The sequence below is a fragment of the Sturnus vulgaris genome, chromosome 3, assembly GCF_052056855.1.
Source record: "Sturnus vulgaris isolate bStuVul1 chromosome 3, bStuVul1.hap1, whole genome shotgun sequence".
Lineage (NCBI taxonomy): Eukaryota > Metazoa > Chordata > Aves > Passeriformes > Sturnidae > Sturnus > Sturnus vulgaris.
Window position 1 is genome coordinate 55,999,845 of NC_142245.1, and position 21,276 is coordinate 56,021,120.

At 40.7% G+C, this 21,276-nt stretch overlaps 1 protein-coding gene across 1 annotated transcript in view; it reads right to left on the minus strand.

Moving 5' to 3' along the window:
• TIAM2 (TIAM Rac1 associated GEF 2) overlaps positions 1-21,276 on the minus strand; it is a 135,834-nt gene that overhangs the window by 42,144 nt on the left and 72,414 nt on the right. Inside the window, exons 8-14 of the mRNA XM_088161699.1 lie at positions 21,010-21,156; positions 17,485-17,547; positions 13,082-13,246; positions 10,289-10,394; positions 9,787-9,864; positions 8,783-8,875; positions 7,478-7,738 (exon numbers count right to left, since the gene is read on the minus strand). Coding sequence (XP_088017825.1) covers positions 7,478-7,738; positions 8,783-8,875; positions 9,787-9,864; positions 10,289-10,394; positions 13,082-13,246; positions 17,485-17,547; positions 21,010-21,156 — 913 coding nt within the window. The remainder of the gene's footprint in view (positions 1-7,477; positions 7,739-8,782; positions 8,876-9,786; positions 9,865-10,288; positions 10,395-13,081; positions 13,247-17,484; positions 17,548-21,009; positions 21,157-21,276) is intronic.

Sequence of the window (21,276 nt, forward strand, 5' to 3'; positions counted from 1 at the left end):
TGAAGTTTAACACTTCACACCAGCTTCTCAGACTGTTACCTAAATGCATTTGTTTTCTAAGTGCATAACAAATACCTTCTTCCCTACAGTTTCCCTGGCGGCCAGGTTCCAATTATACCACCTCAGTGGCACATTTTCTTCTCCATCTCAGATTTATAGGCACAAAAGTAATGAAAACAGAAAGGAAAAATGAGAGGAAAAGTTAGTTAATAGTTTAGCAAGAGTTTATGGCTAGCTTAGACAGTTTTTATCATTACTCAACCTACTTTACCTCTGTGAAGCACAGAATATCTGCTGTTCGATGTGTTTTAAATCATGCCTACAGCACTAGTCTATATGTGGAGGTCTCTAACTTTATCATAATTAATAAACCTCCTTGCTATCCATATTGTCACTCTACAGAATTCAGTAGGAAGGGCAATATGATAATTTATGCCTACATATCACTGAGCCAGAAGGTGCAGCTATACAGGGTTTAATGAAGTTTACACCAGAAAAAAAAAAACCCAACAATTTGGCCCACTGACTTCACAGGGATTAAATCATAGCAGCATTTAGCAAGGCAGAACAGAATGCTTTTTCAGTAGGAAAGCACAACGAAGAGCATTTTATAGCATAAGCAGTATTTTAATTTGGTGCACACACATCTAGCAGAAAGCCCACAGGACAGTTTGTCAAGTGCCAGCAAGAGCTCATTAAACCACCACTCTTGGGAAACACTTGTATTGCAAAACACGCAGTAGGCAACAAGTGCTCCAATGGATCCAGCTTCTGAAGAGACAAAAGCTTTTCTGAATTGATCGATACCCTGCTAGAGCCCCAGGTATTGTCACAGGTCACACCTAGTCTTTTCCCAGTGATCCACAAGAGTGCAGGACAAAGACACCTGTGTTCACAGTGTACAAACAGCTTGGAGCAGGAGCCAGCCCACCACAGCTGTCCAAGACTGCTGTCAGCACACAGCCCGCCCCTTGCACTTGCTCTCACGAGCATGTCCTGTCACATCTTATGTGGTTTCACACTGAATTGAGTAATAAGTAAGAAAAAGAAAGCGCAGCAGAGTCATCTATCTTCAGGCAGATAAGCAGTCATGCTGCATAGACGACTACATGTCTGTGTTACAGAGAGGCTTTCCTTGTGCGTTGTGCCTTAGACCACACAAAACCGTCAGATACCTGGTGTTAGATTCACCAGACAAGAGGGAGCAATGTATGCAGATCTGCACAACTAACAGAGATGAGGGCCCATTATCTAACAGGACTGTGGGTATCCTTGGGACTTGAGAAGCTAAGAAGCCATATTCACCTCTCCTGAGCTCAAAGGAATTTCCTGTGAAATAATAAAAACAGATTTTTTGATACCTCACACAGAAAGCACAAGGAAGGAGATGCTCTACAGTATAATGAAGAGAATTTATATGTTGAAACAGCAACTAGGCAAACAAACAGGACCTGATTTGGGCAGAACTAAAAGTAGAAGTTATTTTAAAAATTATTTTCAGTTAAGTTTTAGTTTTACTTTAGTTTACAAAATGCATTCAGCAATACATTAAAGACATTTACAGAAAACTACGGGTAAACGGCAAGAAGCAGAGTGGTCTGAGCCAGTGGTCCAGGCACAGTCTCCAGCTGTCAGAGCTAGAGGCCACCTTAGTGACAACATCCTCCTAACTTTGTCTCTTCTCTTAAGAAGGGCACACAGGTCTTTCTGATATTCAGGGTAGGCTGGGGCTGAAAGAGGATGTACAGGGAGCTGTGTGGAAAGGTGTGCACAGTGACGTGCAGAGAGACAGCTGGCAGCAGAGCCAGCCTCTGTCTTCCTTTTCCTCCCTCAACTCGGTGGTATCTGACAGCTGAATGAAGCAAAGTTTTCTGGAGAGGCAGTGAGTTGTAATTACACTTTACACAGGCATCTAGAACACCTAGCAAAGTGCATTTGAGACAGGAAGTACCTTGGAATTTAATCTAGATCAGTTGTTATTATTCAGGTCATATTTTTAAAATAATTAAGTCATATAAAAATTAAACCTGTGGCCAACTGATATGCTTTGCTTCTTTGAGTGCTTACTAAGACAAAAATCAGATGCTGCACATGTCTTGGTAAACATAAGAGCCATTTTCCATGTGAGGATTCAAGCCACTGATGCTCCTCCTGAAGCACTGACACTTTGCAAAGAAAATGTTTGGCAGATCAGGAGCTAAAATGTAATTGCTCCTCTTGAGCACACAGCCCAGCCATTTGTCAAAAAGCACAAAGCCTGCCTCTCTCCCTCCCTGACTCCAGCCGTGCCTTATACAGCACAAAATCGCTTCAGCAGGAGTGACTCAAACCATCATGTTCCAGACTACACTGCTGCCCAGGCATCAGTGCAAGAGGAAGGAAAGCAGAGGGTGAAACCCTTGGTCCAAAGTGGCTAGAGCAGTGTTCTGTGCACAGCTCAACTGAAGGAGAACTTTGTACCTCTAAGAGTGCTCTCCTTGCTCTCCTTGCAACCAGCTCTCCCTTGGCACCTGCCTGTTCCCCACTCCTCCTCCTCCTCCTTACCTGGCTCTGGCCCTTGTCAGAACTCTGCACCCATCAGTTCAACTCCCTGGGTGTGCGGGGGCTGGGGAGAAAGATTTCTCCTTGATTAGCTGCAGGGGCTGCAGCAAGTGTTGCTGCCAGCACAGGGGTGGGAGGAGTGCTATGGGGCTAGAGGAAGAGGAGGAGGAGCAAGCCTCCTCCTTGTCAGCAGCACCCAAGACTTCTTCACTGCTCCTGGGACTGTTCCAGATAGGAACCCAAATCTTGCATAGAAGGTGAGCACCCTGCCCCACAGGTGAGGAGTACAACATGGAGCACAGGAACAACATGTCCATTTACTTTTTACCTTATAATTTTCGTATTTCTTTTTTTTTTAATTATTTTTTTTTAAGTGGTTTCTTTCCCATTTAACTTTTTAACCCTCAGAGACAAAAGTGTTTCATCATGGAAACTTGTTAAAGCATTTCCAACTTGCCATCCCCCACCTTTTTTTTTTTTCTGCTTTTTAATCACGGAGTTCTATTTACAATTACGGTTGATTTCAACAGTGTCAGCTAACCAAAAATGACAGCTTTTTTTGGCAGAACCACTTGCTGTGGAAAAAGAAAAATTGCCCAACTCTGACAGTAACTAACATTCTGTAATGCATTTTCACACCTACTAATGCTTCTACCTCCTGCCTCATGCCACAGATACGGTGTATCTATAGATATAGTATAAACCCACGCCACATTGCCCTAAATATAGTTTTCAATTATTGTGCCTTCTCTGTTGTTTATTCCTCAAATATCCATGTCATCTTAAAATTAGGCATTCTTTTTTCCTTTTTTTTTTTTTTGCTCCACAGCTGTAAGAACTTCAGTCCAATTTCCTCATTTTTTAATTCTACACAAATATTTCTTTAATTTCCTTGGCACTGGAGCTTGGAGCAAATTTCGTTGCTCCACATTTATGAGAGCATTTTTTAAAAGTATTTCATCTCATTTCTTTTCCAGGATAAGCTTATTACTCTCCAAGCAGCTAAGCAGCAGGAACATAGTGGTGCCATGTGGGAGATCAAATGATACAACCACAGCAGGTCCAAAATATAGCTACAAGGGTATAACAACCTCTTGGAGAAAATGAATCACTCTCACCAAAAAATTCCCTGGGAATAATTTTCAGGAGTGGCAGAATTAGTGGCTTTGGAGAAAGTCAATCACTTCCCTCCTGTACAGTAAAAGCTGCCAAGGTTTGCCACGAAGTATAATTGGGTATCCTTAACACAGCAGAATATGTAGGAAAAGGCATTCATCAGAGTTACAACTAACAGTTACAAAACTGTAAACAAATGTGGACAAACTATTACTGTCCAAGTTATATGAAGCCAGTGATTTTAAGTAAATTCTGTTTTGCTTTTGCATGGTGGTCATTGCCAACCACTAGGCAGGGCATTACTGTGTGACTCAGTGCTGAAATTTTCCATTTTCTAAGCACTTTTTAATTTTAGCTCATTAATCCTCATAGCACTCTAGAAAGACAAGGAACTTCTAGAAAGAAGCAACAGCAGAAGCATTGAGGTTTTAAACTCCTGATATGTACCGTCAGCCAAATGGAACTTGATTTTTTAAAAAGGTCCCCTCTTCCAGCACTAAATGATTTTCCAAGGTGCTACTTCAGAAGAACAGACTCAATATGGACAAGAAAATGTTAGAAATTATTTTTGAAAACTGTGGTCTTAAGAGTGAGTCTCACATAACTCTACCCAATCAGACAGAATAGTATTAAACAGGACATCCAGGGGATCAGGCCCAGCTAGCACAGGTTTAGGAAAGCCATGTCCTGCTTGTACAACCTGATCTCATTTCATGACAACGTGACCCAACCAGTGGATGAGGGAAAGCCAACCTGGCCTTCAGTAAAGCTTTTGACACAGTCTCCCATAGAATTCTCCTGGAGGAACTGCCAGCCCATGGCTTGGACAAGTGCATTCTTCACTGGGTCAGGAACTGGCTGGATGGCTGAGCCCAGAGAGTGCTGGTGAATGGAGCTCATCCAGCTGCAGGCCAGTCATGGGCAGTGTTACTCTGGGCTCAGTGCTGGGGCCAGTCCTGTCTAATATATTCATGAATGCTCTGGACAAGGGGATCAAATTCCCCCTCATTCAGCTTGCAGGTGACACCAGGCTTGGTGGGAGTGTTGATCTGCTGGAGGGCAGGAAGGCTCTGCAGAATGATGTGGACAGGCTGGATCATGGCCCAAGGCCAGTGGTTTGGGGTTCAATAAGGCCAAGTGCCAGGTCCTGCCCTTGGGTCACAACAACCCCAGGCAGTGCTACAGGCTTGGGGAAGAGTAGCTGGAAAGTGGCCTGGCAGGAAAGGGCCTGGGGGTGCTGGTCAGCAGCAGCTGAACATGAGCCAGCTGTGCCCAGGTGGCCAAGAAGGCCAATGGCATCCTGGCCTGGATCAGCAATGGTGTGGCCAGCAGGAGCAGGGCAGGGATTGTTGCCCTGAACTCAGCACTGGTGAGGCCACACCTCAAATCCTGTGTCCAGTTCTGGGACCCTTCACTACAGGAAGGACACTGAGGGGCTGGAGTGAGTTCAGAGAAGGGCAATGGAGCTGATGAAAGATCTGGAGAGTCCTGTGAGGAGTGGCTGAGAGAGCTGGGGGTGCTTAGCCTGGAGAAAAGGAGGCCCAGAGGAGACTTTGTTGTTCTCTACAACTCCCTGAAAGGAGGATCTATCCAGGTGGGAGTTGGCCTCTTCTCCCAGAGAACAAGTAACAGGACAAGATGAAATGGCCTCAAGCTGCACCAGAGAATGTCCAGGTTGGACATCAGGAAGTATTTCTCCACTGAAAGGGCAGTTAAGCACTGGAACACGCTGTGCAGGGATGTGGTGAAGTCACCATTCCCAGAAGTGTTCAAGGAACAACTGGATGTGGCACTGAGTGCTGCCTATGGTTTGGTTGACATGGTGGCGTTTGGTCGAGCATTGGACTTGATGACCTTTAAGGTCTTTTCAATCTTAATGATTCTATGAATTTCATAAAGACTGGATATGAATTTAAGAGTCCTTGGCCTCCAAATCCCTGCTTGGATCATTAAATACCCCCTCTGCTAATCTAAAATCTTACTCAATTCCTGAGTAACAGGACACAGAACAGTTAAACCCTTTATGATTACCTATTAATTCAAAATAATGCCATTTTCTTCTGTTTCCATTTGAACTGATCAGGTGATCAGACACTGAGCACTGAATTCAATTAACATAAAAGTTCTCCTCAAAGAGCTTAATTTAGAACTATTTGTTCCCTTTCAGAATAAAATAAATATTCCTTAACTGCTTTAAAGCAGAAAAGCAAACGTCTCTTTATCCACTAATGCTTAAAGTATAATACATACTACAGTAATTTCCTATTATAATGGAATATTTGCACAGGTTGCAAATTTATCCCCAAGGAATGAGGGATCTAGTGAATGGACACATACATTTATTACACTGAACACTCGAGGTAATGCTGGCCTATGATATCAAGCCAACAAGCTCGATGATAGCCCTGATATAATTATGTAATTAATTAGCTCTATCATAATTTTTGGTTTATGACACTAACTTTTATGTGCCACTAGTCAATTTAATGGCATTTTAAATTGAAATAAGGCCCCTGAGAGAGATGCTACTTACTGAATCACAAATCTTGTATTCAGATTTCTTTTAATTTCAAAAGATGACCTAATAAAATTGCTTTATAATTAAATCCATTTAAACAACTTCTCCTATGTGATTCTTTCTCTTCTCCCATTTTTAATTACAAAAAAATTCTAATCAGAAAACACTCGTCATCGTAATTATATGCAAAAAACAGCGATCTCTTTTTGTATCTCTTGCTGCTCCCTTCACACAGCACTGCATCCTGGTTAGCTTTCCTGCAGAATTTTACTAGCATCCTCCAGAGGCAGAGCGACGAAATTGCACTTTTTCACAGAAAATCTCGTTAAATTTGCTTCTATCTTGTTTGAAAAATAGTCAAGCGTGGGAAGAAAGGGGAGCAAAGCCCCACGTACTTTCTATTTCAGACAGACATTCACAAGTGTTCTGGTATCACAAGATGTGGCTCTCCAGTGAAGTAATATCAGATAATGGAAGGGAAGGGAGTCCATGGCTTGTCTCCACCCCTAGTGGCAGAGGCCTCCATGTGCCACCTCCTATTTCCAGCTGAAAAGGCAACCCAGCGGTGAGCATTGGCACCTCCTTGGGGCTGGGGGTTCTGATGTCATCCAGGAGCATTCCTTACCACACAGGCACCTTCCCTGCCTGGTGCTCCTCACATGGCAACCCATCAGGATCTCACCCTGACACAGCACTGTTGGGATACATTCTCCACCCAGGGCTTCAAACACTGGTATTACAGTGAGTAAGGAATATGAGCAGGTAGAACAATCCCCACAAAAGCTCTTTTCATAGGCTTTATTCTACACAGTGGCCACTGTACCCCACAGGAGCACAATATCACTGGATGGGAGCAGAGCTCAATGACTCCTTTCTGAGGTGATGATGACTATTGCTTTGAAGATTCCCTTAGTGGTACTTTGCTACACAGAAAGCATGGCAAACACAGAACAATACTCTGCTTTTGAAAGCCATCACATCATTTCAACCACTGATGCCTGGGAAATGGATGTGTTGGAGATACTCAAGATGACACAGAGCAGTTAAGAGAGCACTTGATAATACTGGATGGTACAGACAAACAGATTAAAATATTATCATTTCCCTGCAGACATAATCATATTCTGTTCCATTTCTGCTCCCTAAAACATAATAACAGACAGATATTGAGCACAAATGGAATTTCAACAGTTTTTACTTGTGTTTTTAAGGCAAGCACATAATTTTAATCATGACTGAGTTTTAAAAAACAGTGATATTTGAAGTGAAGTGGAAGTAATAGAATTATTGTCAATTTCTTACCATTTGCTGTGTTCTTTTTGAAGTTATCTAGAAACTCTTCCAGGAGCTGTGACTGGTTTGGAGGAGGCAACAAACTCTTTGGATCCCTGGAAATGTCACCATCTGACCAGGACACACATAAGGGTTGCTGGGTCCCACAATGGCTCGTTCTCACTGTAAGCATTACACTTCTCTCTGAAAACAGTAACTCCATCTGCCTGAGATCAAGATCAGACACAGCCTCTCCATTTATGCTCAGGATTTCATTGCCTACTCGGAGCCCTGGCAGCATGTGAAAGTAAAGAGAGAAAAAAAAGAAAGGTAATGTAATATTAGAAGGTTCACAACCCAAACCTTATGCTGATTTGCCTTTTATCTTTTTGGTTTGAATTCAAATAGCCTAATCCTACCACAAGTCCATTAGAACCAATGGGAGCTTTATTTATGCTAGAATTATATAGATTGACCTCAAACTTGCTTACTTTGATAAGTGCTACCCACACTACAGCAATCAAGTTGGTTTTGTTTAAAGATGCTACAGAATTGGGTGGGTGGGAGAGCAGCACAGCTTTCAAGATTAGAATAGAGACACCTCTCACAACCAGACACCATCACTATACAGCAGCATAACACATATTTCATCATCTGTGAAGAAAAAGGCACTAGTCACACAGATCAAATTATTCATGCAAAGCTGCAACAACTAAGGATTGAGTTTTTATCAGCTTTTATATAAATCTAAATAGTGGCAAGTGCTGTCTTCCTAAGTCAGCAAAACCAAGCAGGTATTACCATCAGGTAGCAAACCAATATCTCTGTCTCCATTTGTCTGGGGCTGTTTTTCAGAGAGCAGAACCTACATGATCCTCACACGTGCTGATAAAGAGAGACACAGTTTCTGAGGAGCACAGTGGGAAGGTGCTCACAGAAATGTATGCAGAAAACAATTCTGGGGAGGAAGGCTTTCTGCCAGCAAAAGTGGAAGCAATGGGTCATAGAAAGTGATCAAGCCCATGAAGTTCCCTAGTGTGAGATGAACTCTTTCTCAGTTTATTCCTCTGTGCAAAAGCACTCAGTTGGATGGCTGAACACAGACTTTGTCTCCAAGGAGGAACAAGAACTGTCCCCACTAGACTGAAAGGATAATTCAGTTACTCTGTATACACTATTTTTCCTACTATTACATACTTGCCGTGGTCTTCAGGAAAGAAAACTGTGAACAGTAAAAGCCAAGAAACATTTCAGACAGCATGACTAAAGCTCCTTCAAGTTTTTGGACTCGAAAAAGATAATGAAGAATAGTTTTAAACACAGATAGAACAGTACCTTCCTTGTATGCCAGTCCATCGGGGAGAACATCACTTACAAAGATATGGGTGAGATGCTCATTTTCAGCAACTTGGGCCGTGACAGCAAAGCCTGAAGTAAAAGAGGCTTAAATCAAATAAACTTTCTTCAGAACATTTCCCTTTTATTTCCTGTATTTAGTAGACTTTACATGAGAAGGAAAATACTTCTCATAAGAACACACCTAGAGAGCATATAAAAATTATCACATGGTTACCCAGTCATTGTAAGGCCTGTTAAAATTAGTAAGACATTTCAACTCCCAGAAAATGCCATGCTCTGCTGTAAAAAAAAAAAATTAAGTTCCAAAAAAAGTACTTTCTACCTCAGTTCCATGATATTTCCATAACACAGAACAGCCCATCATTACAGTAAGAGTTCTACAGTGTCCATCAGACATAGAGGTGTATTAAACAGTTCCAAAAACTGGAAACCCAAACTATAAAGTAGCAAACCATACTAGACTAATGAGTGGGAAAGGCCAGAAAATAATAATTTAAAACTGACTTGCAGCTAAAGCACAGCACAAAAATGCCTTAAAAAGGTATCCTTGCAAGGTATGTAATTATTTCTAGGCATAACTACCTCCCATGGACAAAAAGCCTCTCAGAACTAGTTCCAAAGTATACTTTTGATACTGTGCCAACAGAGGATCCCACCACCAAAAAAAGGCAGACCTTGACCATTGCCTGACTGAGAGCACTTATATTAGTCCTCGCAAAGGACATTCATTTTTCTGACAAGCCCATGCTTCAATTATTTGGCCACTGTAGGAAAATTAGAAAGTGGACCCTTCCAGGACATAAAAAAGGCACTTGCCAGTGTAAAACAGTCAGTTTGGGTCTTTGTTATAATGCCTCGAGTTCTTTGCAGACTCACACTTTGAGCTATCAAAGATGGCTCTATCTGCTCTCAGAAGCAAAAAAGCCCCAAAGAGAGAAAGAAAGCAGTGAGAAGAATAAAAAGAATTCCTGAGAGCTTACCATAATCACTTATGTTTTCAGTCTTTGTAAGATGAACATGATAAACATTTAATGGACAAATTTCTATTTCATCATACACCTGTTAGAAAAGAACAATAGCAAAAGTCATTAAATTATGAGAACGCAAGCATTAAACTCCAGATATAGTATGAGAAATAAGCACAATATTCTCTGCACCAAGACTTGCTGTCTTTACATAGAGAACTGTGTTACTGTGTAAGCATCACCATGAGTGGGACTAAAGCTAAAGACCAAAAACCCACCCTGGAGTACAAGCTGACACTTTACTTTTGTGCTAAAAGCCTCATTCAAATCGTCAAACATTTCTTGAAGAAAGTGTTTACAGCACCTAGCCACTCAAAACTGTGAACCAGAATGACAGAAAGCAGGCCCAAAACAGCTTTAAAATCTTATTTTAGCTCTAAATTTCACATATTTGTAGGTGATAACTCAACTGCAGCTACAGACATCACTAAGCTTTAACTAAAAGGAGTCCCACTTTCCTGGTCTACTATGTATTCATATGGTTCAGGAGCACAATACTCAGTATTTTCATCAACCAGTCTTCTGAGTTGTAGGCCATAGTGTCTTGGCTCCAGCTGTTTCATCTAAAGAAGAAGAAAAAAGGAGTTTGTAATTATTCGTTATTTATTTCCAGAATCCTAGAAGACAGAGAAGTGACACACACACAAGCTTCTAAAATCATGCAAAAGCAATCTCAAAAAAGTAATTTTATACCTATTTTTGTAGTATAAACAAAACTAGATGCATTGCTTAAAATATAAGGTTAAAGTGCTATTTCCATTTTGCCTTCTGATCCTCTCAAATCCTTTCATAAACATTATGTCTTGGCTATTAGATTAACTGAGCACTAATATATGTTTCCAAAGATATTTCAACAGTCCTCTGTCCTTTTGAACTTAACACTCACAACCACCTTTTTCTATGACTACTTCTAATGATTCAGGTCTGCTCAGCAGCTTTTGCTTCTGATGTAGAAAATGTGTATGCATGTATGGCCAGTTAGGAGAGGGGATGGGATGGCAAGCAGCTTCCCTAAGGGTTTGCCTTTATTAGATTTTATTTTTATTGCTGGGTTTCATCTATGATCAGAGAGTTTCCCCTATTTTTTTATTTTACCACATGAGGTAAAAGCAAAGATCCTGTCTCAACAGGAAGCCAAAGGGAAATAGGGATATTCCCAAAGGATATTAGCCTGAAACTGCTGAGCCCCTGATGGGAGGCTCTGAAAAAATCAGGATACTGGTGAGACTATGGCACAAAACATCTCATTTTAGCATACTAAGAGACCAACAATTCTGAAACAGGAGGAAGCAACATTTCCAAAAGAAGAGGACTGACAGCCTCCCTGAGGGTTATTTAACCCCTTTAATGCATCTCAGCAGCTTACAAAATCTAACTCTACTGAGTAACTGGTAATTAACATTTTATTACATGCTGCAGTTTACAAGTTCTGCATCCTGAAAAATTGAATTTGAATGCACAAGTTTTTTATACATGCTATCTGAAGACCTCAGATGGAAAACAGAAATGAGGAAAGTATAAGTCCCATAAAGCATGGATGAAGGTGAAAAATAAGGCCCTAAAAATTCTTCTGAACTTTAGCCTTATCCACACAGCATTCAAATATTTTCTGTTAAGAAGAAAGATTCCTTACACTCACCAGAGCAGAATGAAAATGTAAGAGGGAAAAGAACCAGGATAGATGAGCAGAAAGTATTCAGCATTAGAGAATGCTTATGAAAAGCTTTACACACAGAATAGAAAGACAAAATAAAACAGAAAAACATATAAGAAAATAATCAAGGAATTTAAAACTAAATTTTCATGCGATACAGACAATGAAAATTAAAAGTCAGCTTTACAATTACAAATATTTTGGAATGACAGAGTAAGAGAGGTAAGGAATTTCCTTTTCAACTTGATTTTACTTTTATAAATTTTATTTCCTCCTTTAGTGGTTTCCTACGGCACCCTAAGAACTTCAAAACGTTCTGGCTCTCCCGTGCCACCTGCTGGCCAAGTCGTGTATCAGACAATCCCTTCAGCCTGGCAGGGTACAGACAAGTTTTTAAAACCAAACATTAAACATTTTCTCAAGGATTCAGTCTCCACCAGGAGAAGCCACAAGAAGATAATTTCTTCTTAAACATGCCCTGGAGTTGCACTGGGACTTGCCTAAATCAGTGCCATTATTTTGATTTTATATCTACAGTTTACTCTGGATTGTCAAAAGCTTTTCTTTTTCTTTTTTCCAATATAAGCACATGAAAAGAGCCATTAAATTGGGCCCTTTCCTCCATTAAAGACTCAAAATTCATTAACTTCAAACCAGTTCAATGAATTCACATGGAAATTCACCATAACCTATGCCAAAAGCTGCAGCTGGATCTTGTCCGGCACAGGATTCCTTTTTTCCCTGTTTTTCCCCTTGTGAAGTAAATAAAATATATTTACCAGTTGGCCAGAAAACAGAACTTGGGGGTAAAGAGTTACTTTTTCCAAAAAGCTGTCTAGCATCATTTTAGTGGCCTGAATCATGAAGTTATAGAGCTAAGTTCAAGCACTGACACATACAGAGGCAGAAATGTTAGGTATATTATGTTTTGTCCATAGCTAAAACTGGTATTTCTATTTTATGTTCAGCCTGTGATTCAGTTTCCTGTTCCATGGTCTATAGCAATCCCTCTCAAATTGCCAGCACTGACTTTCACAAGCAAACACACTCTTTGAAATTCACAAATAGAGCTTGTATTTAATTAAAAGCTTAAAAAGGTCCTTTCAGAAGCAAACCTATATGACAGCCTTTGTCACAGCAGTCTTAAATGTCTTGATCTGCTGGCTCTGACTCAACCAGTCCCTGTTGCTCCCCTGTGATTAATTTGCACAGAACAACCGGGTTTGCTGCAAGGACAACACAGAGTGGACACGTGCTGAAACTTCCCAGGGCTGACTACCTGGCACACTGTCACTGCTCTTGAAGTACCCCCTGTGTGCTGTCTCTAGCAACACCTTTTGAAAACCTTTCCACAGCCCTGCTGCCTTGGCTACAGCATATAAAAAACACACTAAGGAGAGAGAGCAATGTTCCTTGAGGCAGTGACAGGGAGATGCTTATCATGTATTATTAGTTATATATTATGCCATTACTGTATTGTTATATATAATGATAATCTTATCACAGTTTCCCTGTTTATGCATCCACTGATATGCTGTGCTCCTTCTCGAGTCCACAGCTATTTACAAGGTGAAATTGTGCATGAAAAATAAGTACCTTGCATGCCAAAGACAAAACGTCCTCCACCCTGTGCTCAGGCTTGAGTGTCAGCGCCACTGCTTGGCCGTCACAGAAATGAACATAGGTCTGTGTTTCCCATGCATTCTCCTTCTGGATGCTCTCTGGCACTGAGCAGTAGACATTCAAAAAATCGTCCACTTGCTGCTGGAAACAAGGGAGAAAGGTTTAACACATGTGGATGTTAAAAACCAAAACAAAACAAAAAAGTGAAATTACATTAGCAGTTTGCAGTGGCTATATATTCAAAAACAGTGCTGTGTATTTTCTCCAGGGCAAGCCAGGGAAAGAGTTCTGTTAGCTGCTCTCATTCACTATCAAAGACCTGATTTTCTAGAACTCAGACTGAACTTGCTAGCTCATGTTAATCATTGATTTAACTGATTGTGGAAAATATGTAGCGACCTGGTATAATATCACAGTAGAAATAATTTTTTATGAAGAACTGACAATTACAATTTTACTTAACTAATACATGTAAAAGAACTCTGTAAATAAATAAATAAATGTAATTAGTGTCATTTTAACAGAAAATGACAACAAAATTCCAGCAGAGAGCACTGTGGAGCAACGCTAGCCATTAAAAAAATAAGAGACTAAAGAAGGACTAACGTTCTCCTATTCTATTTACAGTTTGAGAACATCGTGTTTCATTGGCAACAGAGGGTTTACCATGGCCTGTTTACCATTTTGCTCCACATTCTCCCTCTTTCCAACGCCACTGTGCTTGATCAAATAACATCAGTCCTAAATAAATTCCCTGTCATTTTCTCACCCTTCACTTTCCCACTTTCTCCTGTACTTTACTTCAGGCTGCATGTTTCAAAAAAAAGTACACAAGGAGAAGACAAACACCAAGAGCTGTTCAGAATTTGGGGTTTCATATGTTATTTGGGTCAGCCTATTCAGCACATCACCTAATTACCTCTATCAAGGCATTTAAGTTTATGCAGATGGGGTCCCTTGATTCCCCATGCAGTCACTGGAAAGGGACAATAACTCCATAAAGTTCTAAGGCTTCTACCCAAGGCATATCTTAAGATATCCTGAGCTGTTCTCAGGCATCCCTACCTCCTTCATGCTTTTTGTTAGTATTTTTGTTTGTTTGTTGGGCTGGGGGGATTTGTTGCCTGAAGACCCTTAACACACAATTCTGCCCCCCTCTACCAAGACACAAGCCCAGAGGTGCACCACAATTAAAAGCTGCTGTAAAAGCTGCACAAGGACTCTTTCCCTTGCAGCAGGCAGCAAAGTTATTGACAACAATCTGTCAGTAGCAACAGAGAGACTAACATTACTTTCTTTTTGCAAATAACAAACTGTGTCTGTAAAAATGATGAAGCAAGCAATCCTGTCCAGGTAATTACCAAACAATGCAGAAATTCAGGTAGGTTACAGGCAACTCAGATTGTGGCATAGTAATAATGTGATGCCAGAATAACACTGGTTTGGTGGAATAATATTAATGAACTAAGTCTATTCATTAATCTTGTCTGTCTTGATTTCAACCGTCCCTTTTAACTAATTGAACATGAAGTTTCAATTAACACAGGTGATGGAAATCCTACTGAAATTCATCAACTTATACATAACAGGAGTGGTGTTCTGCTACTGCAATTAAGGCAGTGTTGAAATCTACACCAGGTGAAGTTTGACCTTGGTGGCTGTAGGTACAGCCTGCTTGTAACGCTGGTGATGTTGAAGAAGATTATTCCTGTGGAATTGTAGTCCTCTCAGCACTAAATCAGCGGCCTGGGAATGCAGCCTGACTTACCTCCACAGTGTAAATAACAGAAAGGAGAAAGGGGAAAAGCAGGAAGGCTACAAGAGATTAGCAAAATGAGTCAGGCTGAATTTCCCTGGTGGCTTCCTCCAGGGAAAACCAATACTATGCTTGCCTCATCAAGGGATGTTTGCAACTACTACAATGGTTTACTGCCCTGCAACACTAGCACTTCAAATCTGTGCAACTGAAATAAATCTCACGATTGCCAGAGATGAAAATAAAACCCATAACTTCATATCATAGAGGATTAAGGTGATGAGAAATAGGTTCAAGGCCACCTTTCGATGTCAGCTTTTATAACAGGACAGAAAGATCTGCAGCCAATGTAAGCTACATCCCTTCCTTGCCACGTACACTGATGCTCAAGCATACAATTTGAGATAAACTTCCCTCTGTTATTAAACATGACTGTGTTCCTTAACTGCAGTCAAGGAACCGTTGCTTCATCCACATTTTCCGTCTCAGAAAATCTGACATGAAAAGGGATTTTTTTTCCTGTTATGCCTGCAGTGACCAATTCCACAATAGTTCATTCATTCATTGCCACATGAAGTTATAACAACCCATCCAATTTTCCAGAAAGAGGCGCCAGGATTTGCAGACTGTCACATGTTGTGCCACAGGGCTGCTGCAGGACCAATAGGTTACTTCATAATTTCCTCCCACTATTTGCCTCTGGTTTTATCATCCTTTTCAGGGAAAATACAGCTTCCCTGGCAGACTTCACTATTTGTCATTCGCTACCCTCTGCAGGCAGCATTTCATAAAAGTTTTGATGCGGTTTTTGTTGTTTTTTTTTAAATTTTAAATCAGCCAGTGAAACCAGGCTGATGCCAGAGTAACAGTTTTCAAAGTTATGATGAATCATTTCTGAGTTGTTGTATGATTCACCAAAATGTCAGGATCTTAAAAATGCCCACGCTGTATTTAATACCCATTGAAAAAAGGTTTCAGAAATAGGATTGAAATAATAAGGAAAAAAATGTTTTTCTAGCTCCAGAGCTCTGCTCAGCACCAAAATTGTGTGGTTTTTTCTAGTCTTGAAAGACAACCCCGCTAAATATTTTAATCCTGGCCCAAAACCTGCAGCCACATTGACCTCTGATGGTCACCCTCTACCTGGGGAACAGGGCTGTGAGCCCCTGCCTGAATTTAGAGAAGGCTGCTTTAGCTATAGCTGGGACAAGAAGACGGACCTTCTCCCTTTGCTGACACTTCACCAAAGGGAGAGCATTTCATTTTGCCTGCTCCCCAGTGACTCCAAAACATTTCCCTGTCTCCTTAGAAGGGTTCAGGAGGAGAAAATGCTCTTGGTTAGACCAAAGGACAGGAGAACCACAGCAGACCCTGCAGTATAAGGCAGCTCCATCAACCTCCCAGCCCCAGCAGAGGTTGGCATCCAATTGAGGGACTGGTGTCACAGCCCTCCAGGAGAAACCTTCAGGGGCTGTGCCCAAGAGATTTGGTCTCTTCTCACATGGCAAACCTTTCCATGTTTCAGCATGTTTGAACAGGAATGAACTGTGCTTGCTCTCTCTAAGATGGGAGATGGATGCCATCTAACACCACACATAATGGTACATTCTGGAGGAATTTGTTAAGTGTTCTTTACAAGAGTTGATTTCAAACCCATAATTAAAATTTATTTTGAAAACAGAGGAGTGATTTGGTTTAAATACTTTCTCTACTCCAGAAAATAACAGGCAAGTGGCCAAGTAACAAAGGGAATTCAGGTATTTCAATCCACTTTTGCAAAGAACAGACAAAATGTGAAGATACTTTCAGAAGGCAAAACAGCGTTACAGGATTAGCTGCTGTCAGTGGGAGATGCCCTTCCAGGCTGGGGGATGGCAACACTATGCCCCAGGGAGGCTGAAGGAAAGGAGAAGGACCACGACTGAGTCCAGGCAGGGAAAAGCAATTGAACTCCTCCCCTTGGGCATAAGAGAGCATCAATCCCAGCTATTTGCTGGGTAATGCTGCTGAAGGATGCTCCATCCTTCTCCTTTACTTGGGCCATCTCCAGCTTTATATTAATTCTCACTTCTCTGATGGGATGGTCCACAGACTTTATATAGATTTTATTGCCTTAAAACTCAAAATACAAAGGTTCTGTTGAAGCAGACAAAGAGGAAAAATATACCTTGGGTTTCATCCCATCCCTGGAAACCATCAAGGTCAGATTGAACGGGACTCAGAGCAGCCTGATCTAGTTGAAGATTTTCATGTTTACTGAAGGGGGTTAGACTAGACGACCTATAAAGGTCTCTTCCAGTCCAAACCACCCTGTGATTTGCCATTCTGTGAAGGATGCTTTCAAACAAGCTCGGCCCCAAGTCTCTCTCACAGTGTACAGACTGACTGTATGCATTAGTGTGTGAAGAAGCTTCTAGGGGTTTGGTTTGGTTTCACCATGAATGCTCAGAAACTTATGTTAAACTGGTATCATTATCAGAGTTTTAATCCTGTCATCTAACAATAATTACATTTTATGAACCTCTTTAGGGTCTCTGAACCAGCCCTGCCATTACCTTAGAGAAATGCATTCAGGAATTCAAAAACATGATGATGCAGAATGAGAACAGGCATATCGTACCTCAGCAGAGTTGGCTGAATTCTGCACACCAGCAAATCCATGTCCTCCTGCTGAATCAAAAACCTATTGAAAACATCACAGATAAATAAGCAGGTTGAACAAATAAACACCTTTATTTCTTTTCTGTTTTCAAAAAACAAAAAATGAAACTAAATTAAGGAATATATATCAACCTGCTAAGCCCCAGAGATCTTTTTGTACTTTTTATTGCTTTATTCTGACTACAAGTAATAAAGAAATACAACTCTCTCCATATAAAGAAAATTTAAGCAGATTTTCTCTTTTAAGCTACATGCACACTCAGATTCAAATATGTGTAAAACATGTTCTTGTTTTTTCCTACCTACTATTTAGTAACAAGATTAAAGTCATTTAGCTTCACATCACACACTACACTGGAATTATAAATTTCACCCTTCAGGATACTGTTAGGGACAGCTACAAATCTCATCATGGCTTCAAGGGACTATTTCAAATCATTGTTGCTGGTTTCTAAACCTCCTACCCTACAGTTTTTCATCTTTTCTAACCAGTTTTCTTGGCACTATCGATTGAAACTTTCAGCTTAGCTTTAAAGGCATAGTTGACCCAAACCTCACACTATTAAGTAATGAAAGCAGCTGACTACTGTGTCTGCTTTGGAAGTGATGAAGGAAGGACCTCACATGTACCTTGCCCACATGCTTTGGAAATTTAACTCCTGGTATCTCACAAAGGCACTAATCTTATTAATTATTTTTTTAAAATCCAATAAATGGCTATGGATACAGATATTTCAGTTATAAGGCTGGTGTTACCACAAGGATAGACCTATGCACTTTATATATGCCATTGAGATTTGCAAGTAATAACACTACCCTCCTAAACTGCAAATTTAAAAAACATTTTTTAAACTCCTTCTGAAGTCAACAAATTAGGACAATGGCAGACCAACAGCTGAGCTTTTGGGGGTCTTTGGTATTAGCAAAAGCCTTTCAGATAATCCAGGACAACAACAAACTCTCTCTAGATTTCATACAAAATTCAGTTTCTGCCAATGAAAATAACGGGTACCACTTCTGAACTTCCTCGTCTCACTCACAGATGTAATCAAAGTATTTTATTGCTTATGATTTGTCAAAACAGTTCACCATTTAGACATAAGAAAGCAGATATGCATTTAAGAAACTGAGGATAATGTGAGCCTAGACATCTCCCATCTGCTTCAGTGCAGTTTTATTAACTGATTTGTAGAAGACTGAGCCACTTCATTAATGTTTACAAAAGCTTCCCAGCACAGAAACTCTGAACATTTTTATTAATGCCATAAAAATAAACAAGATAAAATTCAAAAACTTTTCTGACACAATGATGCTCAAGAATATACTATCTGATTTTGAAGTTAGGGTACTGCAGATTAAAACATACCAGCTAGAGTAAAATGAACTTAAATCCAAGAAAGCAAGACTTTTTTAATCTATTGCTTGAGAGAAACATCTCAACACAACCAGCAGAGAAGGAACCTCCAATTCTCTGCTTAACTCAGTTGGCTGAAAGAGATAAGAAAGTTACCCTGAGGCCTATTCTGATTTTGGTATAGAATTATGTGCATATACACAAGTCCGAGCAAGGATGTGGCTCTCCTTTCAGCTATCTTCTAGGTTTATGGGTCAGTTTTCAAGCCATGCCCATAAAAATTCCTCACTTTTATGGGCAACACTCAGCATTTACATTTCATTTCTTTACTTGTATTACAGGGTGTTTAATTACCAAAAAAAAAAAAAAAAAAAAAAAGAACCCCAGCTCGTCTATGAAAACAAAAACATTTTTTGGGGCAGCTGGTTGCAAGGTTTGGGATAAGAACGGTAAAGACCCATTGGAGGCACCTCTGCCTGTGATAGGACTCCCTTCTCTTTGCTCAGAAAAGCACTGGGAGGGCAGCAGGAACCTCCTCTCCTCGCCACAGATACAATATCCCCTGTCCCTGAGCTCCACAGAATCCCCTTCATGGGCTATAAAGCATAGGAGAAGATGTATTACCCAGTTAAAAACAGTGCAAGGTATCAGCTCTGCTGGGAACAGAGCTAAAGGGCATAACATTCCTTCCCTGAGGGCTCATACTAATAAAGAAATAGAGGTGCAGGACTCCCAGACCAGACTGCTGCTGGGGAACAACACAGGGAAGTTATATGAAAAGGATGACCTAGGGAAAATTTCTGTTTTAGTTCCTTATTTTGTAAGGCAGACTTGAGTTTTATTAATCAATTTCACCATGTTGACACACCTTGATCAATATGCTAAAAATGTATCACAGGCAGAAGCTTAAGGACAGTGATATTTACCTATTAAAAAAACAAAGCACTAGACCAGAAAATCCTGATGCATTATTTTGCAACACTGGATCTGTTGGATCAGCTCTGTGTCTATAGCAGGACATGTACAGATAGGCTTGTTTAAATATTCTGCAACAGACTACCAGACATGCACGAACAGCCAGTTTTCAAGTGCTGATCAGAGATTTTGTGACTAAAAACATCAAGGGCCAGGGAACAACAGGAACAAAGTTACCTAATGAACAATGCACAAAATACTGCTTTGCAGGAGCAGCAGTGGATGTATCAGAGGCTAGTGAAAACAGCAGTTCTGAGTGAGAGTGCACCTCTGTCACTTCTTCCTCACTGTCAAGAAGCGTCTCCACTCTTATCTACCTTTTTTTTCAGGGAAAAGGAAAACTTTTGTTTTGCATATAACTGAGGTTTTCTTGAGAAAACACAGACTCCTGAAGTGTGGAGCTTGCACTAAATGTTAAGCATGGGCCATTAATTCCAGAAAGAGAAAAAGATGCTCTGGTTTCACCAGCAATGCAGCCCTTCAGTGGGGGCACACATCAGCACATTCCCTTTCCCAAGAGCCAGCCTGACCCTGCACACCAAACCTATGCCAAGTCCTCAGTAAACTGGTCTGGCATTATTTGTTGCCTGTCTATATTGAGACCTGACTCCCTGCATGACAGCAGTCTTCTCTTTTAGCAGTGGCTAAAATGCATTTCCAGGCAGTGTGTGTTGCTTTTAGAGGCCATGCCAAAGATGTCTGCTTCTGCACAGTCTCTCTTCCCCTTGAAGACTCACCTATGTCACTGTATTGAATTGCAAGAGTGCTTCAGAGCCCCAGTCACAAACAAGCACACACTGCATTAAGGACTGTGCATAGAGGCTATCTTGAAAGAAACCCTACTTTCAAACAGTTACAATGTCCCAGAAGGGATGTTTTGTTATAAATTCCAACCTGATGTTCTTATGTTGGCAATAATTAAATTATTGGGTCAAAACCTGTAATTCACCTATCTTATTTATCACAAAAACCCCCAAATTAGACATATTCTCTTCACAGGTGATGATCCCATTGTAAGTTTGCCACACCTACTGAAACCCTGGATGCAGGTTTGATGGACAAATGTCTTCTACCCTGTGCACCAACAGCACCTTGCAGGATTGAACCCCAGGAGAAACAACACATTCTATGTTATCCCCAGCAAATAAAATCTACCTGAGTTATGGAAGGTCGCTTTTCTTTTCCTTTTCTTGCCAATGTGTCCAGTCCTTTTAGAGAAGAAAATAAGCCCTTCTTATTTCGAACCCTTTGCGACAGAGACAGGGTACGTTTCCTGAGAGCAGCTTCATCCCTGGAGCAGATCTATTCAAACACAGAGACAGACCCTCCTGTATCACTTTCACAACAGAAAAATATTGACAGTTATTTCAACCTAAGGCATCAAATGGGGGTTACATCAGTTCATCTCAATGTAACATGCCA